The sequence below is a fragment of the Sander vitreus genome, chromosome 13 (genome assembly GCF_031162955.1).
Source record: "Sander vitreus isolate 19-12246 chromosome 13, sanVit1, whole genome shotgun sequence".
Lineage (NCBI taxonomy): Eukaryota > Metazoa > Chordata > Actinopteri > Perciformes > Percidae > Sander > Sander vitreus.
The window spans coordinates 5,564,489-5,572,397 of record NC_135867.1 but is presented as its reverse complement, the minus strand read 5'-3'; the positions used below and the strand labels follow the sequence as shown (position 1 = coordinate 5,572,397).

The following is a 7,909-nucleotide window of genomic DNA, read 5'->3' as shown; positions in this document are numbered from 1 at the left end:
ACTTCACTGCCGACAATGTAAGAAAACACAGCTTCTAAATAAAGAAAATCCTGTAAATACGTAAGCAGGTGCTTTGACACGGAGAAGACCAGTGTTTACTCTAAACTATAAAAGGAAGTTATGTCACCAGTGAATCATCGGCCGCTCTGCAGACATCTCGTGAAGACTCTCATAACTGACATGGTGACAATTAGGCTAATCCTCATGTTGTTATTTAAGTGCAAGGATTAACTTGTAAAGTTAATATATATATATATATATATATTTGCATTGCAAATTAATGTGAAAGGGCTCACACGAGTTTACTGTACAAGCATGTTACAAACGTATTATAATACTGCTTTCATAACAATATAAACTAGGTATGGCACACGGTGTGATAGTTCATAAGAGAAATCAGTCCAGAAAGAGAGAGGAAGATGAGACAGGACGAGAAGGAGTGGCCAAACCCTCTCCTAATCCACAATGATCCCGTGAGTCAGCCTTAGTCCAGATTATTCTACCAGTACCTCACTCTCTGTGGGACGGAGGGAATATAAACCGAGGCAGAGGAATTCAAAACCAGCGGCTGGATCTTTTAGTCTTGTAAACGCCAAAACTGAAATTTCTCCTTTTGTTTTTACTTGATTATTATTATTATTATTACTACTACAACAACTGGGACAACAGCTAAAACACATGGCACTTCTGAGGTCAGGCTGGCTGTGGAGACAGAGTGAGTACATACAGGAAGTAACTTTTTTTTTTTTTTTATATTTATTTTGATTGATAACTTTGGCTGTGATGATAAGGAGCACAATTTTTTGTTTTTTTTTGCCAACCGTTCAGTATGTTGTTTAGAAAACAAATAAGCAACTGGAAGACAACACCACTGGCTCTGGGCATGCGTCCGTTTAGTATATTTTTGGGGTATTTTATGCTTTAACACAAAGTTGACAGCAGAGAGACAGAAAATGAGGAGAAAAGGGTAGAGATGGCGAATAACCTGCAACAAACGTCCCTGGCCAGACTTGAATTGTGGGTATTGCGGTTCGTGGTTGGTGCCTGTACCCCGAGGCCACAGAGGTGACCCATTTTCTGATATTTTGAAGGCACATCTCTGTTAAGACAACACACGGAATCAAACATTTCATCTTCTAGTTACAGAATGACTTCGCTAACCACGGAGCTAGAAGCTTGTTGTGTAGTATAGATCAATAATTGATGTTTTAGACAGATAGATGTTTGAGAGTTTCAAAAATCTGCTAATGATATATCTACCAATAGTCATTATTTAAAGAAAATAAATTAAACATTTTGAAAAGGGTCCCTTAAATGTTCCATAAATATTAAAGAACTGTTACCGAGACACGCACTGTACACATTTTACAGATGAACAAATACAAGTTGTCGGTGCTCTCTGATGGACAAACATGTAATAAAGCCTCAAATATATTCTAAGCATTTCTGTACTGCAATTCCCCAGAACAGTGTTGGACATGGTTACCACTTATAAATACCTGGGCACCATGATTAATAACCGCCTGATTTTTCATTCAAATATTGAAATGTTTAGTAAGAAAAGGCAAGCAACGCCTTTTTTGCTCAAGGAAACTTGTTAAATTCATCGAAAAGGCTCACATGACACTGTTCTATAGAGCATTTATTGAGTCAGTCATCTCACTTTTATTATCCAATATGGCAACATCACATCATGACTTTGCGTATACATACACACCACTTTCCGTGGTATCTGTACGCATTTTGAGCTATCTGCGTGTATGGTTACGCTGTATACAGCAGACGGCAGTCTGCAACGTCCGCTTTCTAAAGCCATGTAGCGTGTTATCGCGAGGCTACGGTTAGGAAAACTCACACGCGGGTTGGCTTGGGTTTAGGAAAAGAAGAACGGGACGGTTGGATTTAGGAAACGTCACACGCAGGTTGGGTTTAGGAAAACAAGAAACGGTTGGGTTTAGGAAAAGAAGAACGGGGTTGGGTTTAGGAAAACAACAAACGTTGAAAGGACACAAAGTAAACGCCACACGCGGGACGCGATGCCCGCTCTCCTGGGTGAAAGTCCTGTGTTTTACTCATCCTCCACCCCAGCCAACCTCATAAGCGGATTTTCGCCCTTTCGAATACTACTCGCTACGGCGTCAATTCAAACGCAATTGCAAGGTAATGTAACTCAATGGAGGCCAAACGGCGTTGATAAATACGCTAAAAAGAGAGTATGCGTTTTGATAACACGTCAATAATGGCATACGAATTGGCGTGTCATACATACGCCACTTCATGAGATCAGTCTGGATGTGGCAACCTTGAAGTTGATACTAAGGAGAGAAATGCCGTAGATGGAAGTACAGTTCAGTAGTTTAAAACACATATTCAACAGGCAGGTGCTGTAGCACTGTAGGCGCCCCTATTGCCACGAAAAACGAAAGACAGAAATCCTTCATCCCGGTCTCCATTCTCGCCCTAATTGCTGATGGATGAGGAGGCAACTGCTGCTGTTGAAGTCCATTACCTTAATAAAGATGATGATGGCACAGTAATAATGGAGGTATAGAATATAATATTTGTAGAGATGATCTTGCATGGTGATGCCAATGGCCAGAGTTATAGAGATGAGTCATGTTCTGTTGATGGTGGTGATGTATGTTACATTGGTAATGGGGGATGTTTCTAGGTGACAATATTCAATGTTCATTATGTTATTTATAGCCCATGTGGGGTTATGGCGGACACGTAAGCCTGCTCCAGAGGAGCTTAAACGACTCGAGACAATTCTCCACTGTGCACAGGTGTAAGCCACCCATGTGGCATGTGTTTATATCAAATGCAGTATGTTTCGATGTTATATTGTATGTTTTGCTGTGTTTGTATGCTTGCTGCACAAGTTTCCCACTCTTTCCCATACATTGACCTGACTTGACATATGTGCCGATACAGATATATCTTTATATCCTTGATGCTGTTTTTTGTGTGGCTTTAGGATTTTTTTTCCACATCTTATTTTAGAAAAGAAAAGAAAAAAAAAACTCACCTTAAGTTCATCATTCATTATACATTCAGAGATATTTTTTGTCTAAGGTGGACTAACATGACTGGACTTCAGATAAACTGAGCATTTTCTAGGAAGTGAAACCTGTACCTGTTGTGAAATTCCAACTTTTGTAACTAATGCCATTAATTGTCCCTGGCCATGTCCTTAAGTGGCTTACCCAGGATAGTCAATGGGGATTTATCTGCTGGGAAACAATTACAAAACAAGCACGCAAGATTTGTTTTTTGAGATACAAGGCTTACAGTAGGAGGGTGTTTTACAAATGAACACCCCTTGAACTTGTTGTTAGCTTTGCATAGCCCATTTAAAAAGTCTGACACAATGCAACTTAACTTGTTCCTTTTTCCCATAGCTTGATTTAAAAAAAAGGGAATAAATCATAGTAAAAGGTTGCTTACATACCTACTAACGTTACTGATCGAAGCACTGACTCGACAATTATTTTATCAACCCTTAATTTGAGCTAAATTTGATATTTTTACTAATTGCCCCTTAAAAGACAAACTCTAATGGTACACTGGGACATGTGTCTTTTCTCTAGCTTCTGTCCTAAAACGCTGGAAGTTAAACTGGTGTGACCTTTGGATAGATGGGAGTCTTTGCTTCTATAAGACCGACCGCAGGCGAGACCTGGAGCATCGCGTCAGCCTCAAGACAGCATGCATAGATGTCAGATCTGGCCTGGAATGTGAAGGTAAGGCATGCTGACATTTAGACTTTTCGGCAGGTCCATCATAAATACATTCTTTTGAGCAAACAAGCATTACTCAAACCCACAAACTTTCATCTTAAAGCTGCACCGAGCGATACTTTTTTTTTCTTTTTTTTTTTAACAATTTCACAATATATTAAAATTACTTTCATGTAAAAGCGGTTATTAAGTAGTTATTTAGTGACAAACCAAATGAATGATGAAATGAAAAACAACTTATAAACCTGCTAGGGCTGCAACTAACAATTAATTTCATTTGATTAATCGATTAGTTGTTTAGTCTATAAAATGTCAAAAAATGGTGAAAAATGTTGATCAGTGTTTACCCAATAATAGTTAGTATGTAGTGTATTCTGCATTTAATTATTAATTATGGAACTGGAACACTGCTTCTGTTTGATGATTGCTCTGCAGAGGCATTTAGCAGCCAAGGAGTGTGCTACTATTTTACGGAAAAAGATGCGCCCTGCAGCGCAAACACAGTGCCTTCGCCACACGTCTTTATTGCAAGGATAACAATCAGCACAACTTAAGAAAAATGAAAAGCAGTTTCCACAAAAATACCCTTTTGTGGCCTCCCAATTCTCAGATCCATACATCCCTAAAGCTTTTTATGGACTTCCAGGACAAGTGTTAAAACATGGCAACATGACTGAAGCTCTTCTGAAGGCTAACAATGGCCTACCAGAGATGCTCACAAGTCTCTGAGCTAGAATCCAAGTCAAGTCTCAAGTCTCAGAGCTAGAGTCTAGGGGCCCTATCTCGCAACTGGCGCAGCGCAAAGCCCGACGCAAGTGTAAACGTCGTTTAAATAGCAAATGCACGTGCGCCCATCTTTGCGCCCATCTTTGCGCCCATGGGCGTGCTGGTCTAACAGGGAGGTGTGTTCAGGTGAATTCTTGGCGTATTGCTATCTTGAGACAGCGAGAAGTGAAAACCTCAAGTCTCAAACTCTACTACTACTTATTGTTTGGTCCGTCTGTTCATTAAGTAATGATGATAAACACCAAAATCCGTTTGATTGACAGGAGACTACTATATTCCCCACTTAGAAAATATTAATGGTTCATTTTTGTAAATCTTATAAAAAAAAGAGAGCATTTTTCACTGTCTAAGTGATTTATTTTGAGTTGGATTGGATTTAATAATAATTAGGTGTGTTTAGTTGTACACACGTACACTTAATGTATGATCTTCCATCTTTGTCTGGGGTTTTGACTGACAGAAGACTAACATGCTCATGAATGAGTTGTCTTTGTGCTGTACTGTAGGTGTGACTCCACCAGAAAGTAATCCCAGGGAGAATCTCATTGTGGTTCAGCTCACAAGCGGCTCGTCAGTCAACCTGTGTGCCAACAGCGAGGATGAATCCATGTAGGTACCCTCACTTCACTCCTGTCTTGTCTGCTCTGCCTCCCTCTACAACTATCCATCAGATCCTCATTCCTGTTCATGTCTTTTTCAGAGCGTGGAAACTGACTCTGCTTGACACCAGGAGAAACCCGGTAAGTGATCCACTGTTCTCTGTAAGAGCCGAGACATGATGTGTTCACTCTCAGTCGTGTTTGCTAAACGTTTTCTTTCTGTAGGTGTTCACGTACGACCCATATGATGACTCCTACCAAGCTGTCCCCATCAACAGCCACCATACAGTCTACATCACACCTGGAGCAGGACCAGGTGTGTTACCATAGTGATGCAGGATGCAAAAAAGCTAACCCTAAAATACAGGGTTTTTACTGCATGGAGGATTTTTTTTATTCAAATCCTCTCTAACTGTGTTTAAGAGCAATTTACCAAACAACCATTGGACGAGCAGAACATACATGTGAATATGAGAGCTATAGCTCTCATTCACAGATTTACAATCAGGATGTAGGCTACCAGACTCAATTAAATATGCATATTATTTTGTTATCCAGTTTTGTCAATTGGGGCTTTATTTACTCAAGCATAATACACTTTTGTTTATCAAATTGCCCCCCCACCCCACCAAAGGTCCATTCTGAGCCAGGAAAAACCCTGAACTACCAGGAATCTTCCAATTAGCAGCCGTATAGCCTCAACATATATTCAATTTAGACTGCTTTTAGACGACGACCACAATAAAATGATTCAGTATTTCCCCCATCAGATTTTTTTTTTCAAGGAGTGTTGGAAGTTAACTGCACAAATATTAAAAAATACAAAAGATTTAAAAACATTGTTTCTAGTAAACTGAATGCAACAAGTTAAGTTTCTCAGTCAGTTGCAGGATTAGGATACTGCATTAATCATACACACTCAACAAAGAAAGAGTTATAACCCAGACAGCATGTTGGATTATAAGCAATGTAAACCCAACCGCGGGTGCATTTACCAAACGCAGCGTACGTACAGTAGGCTCTAAACATGTACTAAACTGACCTCTCAGCCTGCGGATCCTTGGCTGCCGCTGCCTCGTCCTCCTCCTCCTAAGTAGGCTACCTTCCCGACGATTAGCCTATGACAACGCAACATAATCCGAATTTCACTTTCTGTTATATCTTTTCAACCGCCACGTTTAAACTTTCCAATCCTTTCCACTACCCGCCACGTCTCCTCCCTTTCCACGTAGTTTTACCTCCACACACAGCTGCTGGGCGCGCAGCCTAATTAAACTGCGAAGCGTTCGATTTGAGTCACTTCGCCGCTCGCCGGGCGGTGCGTTGAATCAGTAATTGATAAAGTACCTAGTATAAAGCAACCTTTTAATAATTAATTCATGTATTTCACCTATGTCAAGCTGCAATACTAACAGCAATATTAGAGATCCAAAATCCAAATGAGTCCTTTGAAAACAGATGAGATTTTATTAAGTGTGATATTAAGCATTAGGCAATGCCTCTTCCTGCGTGTACGTCTTTGATTTCAACCTGCTAACTGACCTTCTAAGGTTTGTTGAGTGTAAGTTTATGGTAATCTTTTAACACAGCTTTATTAAGGAATATGTATCATACTGTAGCCTACTGTAAGCGTAATATCAACTGAAATAATAAAGGTATATAAGACACTGTCACAAGATGAAGTAACAATGCCAGAGCCACCTTATATGTATAATCAGTGTACAATTACATTTCATTAATGTAGGATTGTTAATGGTAAACGCAGAGGTTTTCTGCTGTTCTGAATCAGAGTTAAACTCCTCCTTTACTCTGATTTGCCAAACAAGGATCAGCCAACAAGTTGACCGTAAACATTAACTGTGTCTTCCCTCTGTCTTTTCTCTAAGGAACCCACCAGGTGGTGGTTCAAAGAGACCCATTTGATGGTGTGGCGGAGCATCTAGCACTGGGATTACTGGCAGGCATGGCAGCAGGAACAGCCATGCGAACCTTCCTTTGGATGCCCATCTTTTTCTGCTGATGATCTCCATTACTGACATGACAACGCTGTGCACTGCATGTTAGTCACCACGGACTGGGAGCCTGATATGAGCATGTGTAGAAAGCCCCCGCAAAACCCTCATCTTTTGTAGCATCTCTTTTCAAATAAACGTCTGCTGGAACAAACTGCTGCTCTATTGGTTGTTCTGTTTTTATTCAAATGTGCACGTTTGCGTATAAGACTTAAGAAGCTGAAAAGCATGCTATGTATTTATGTTATTCCTGCTTGTACAGCACACAGAATCTACTCATGAGCAACGCCAGGAAGTCCATTTTTTTATCTGAATGTTCTTTAATCTGTTGCCTGAATTTTACACCTAATAGATTGATAAAAGTGTAGCATGTACTTGGAAATAAATTGATGTATTAAAATAGAATTAGGGATTCAAGATTCAAGTTTAAAAAAGCTTTATTGTGTAATATGTTGCCATGTTAGAACATTTTCTTTTGATTGAAGGCAGAGTGTGTGATGTGTCAGTGGCATGAGTTTTGTATATGTATTGCATTGGGAATGAAGGATTTGTTGTATAATGACTTTTTAGCCAGAGGCACTCTGAACCTTCTTCCTGATGGTAATAGCTCAAAGCTATGGTGGAGGGGGTGAGAGGCATCCTGGATGATGAAGTTGGATTTTCTTTCCACTGCTTGTATATAAAGATCAGATGGCTGTTTTTGTGGAATGCCTATGATCTTAACGGCTTGCCTGGCTATCCTAGCCAGCTTTCTTCTTCTTTCTCTTGCATT

The 7,909-nt window shown here is 40.0% G+C and overlaps 1 protein-coding gene across 1 annotated transcript; it reads left to right on the top strand.

The window, feature by feature from the left end:
* Positions 1 to 678: 678 nt before the first annotated feature.
* Positions 679 to 7,145, top strand: plekhb1 (pleckstrin homology domain containing B1). The gene is made up of 6 exons (XM_078265923.1): positions 679 to 715; positions 3,591 to 3,743; positions 5,033 to 5,135; positions 5,227 to 5,266; positions 5,351 to 5,441; positions 7,012 to 7,145. The coding sequence occupies exons 1-6, from the start codon at positions 679 to 681 to the stop codon at positions 7,143 to 7,145; spliced, it is 558 nt and encodes a 185-aa protein (XP_078122049.1).
* Positions 7,146 to 7,909: the final 764 nt, after the last annotated feature.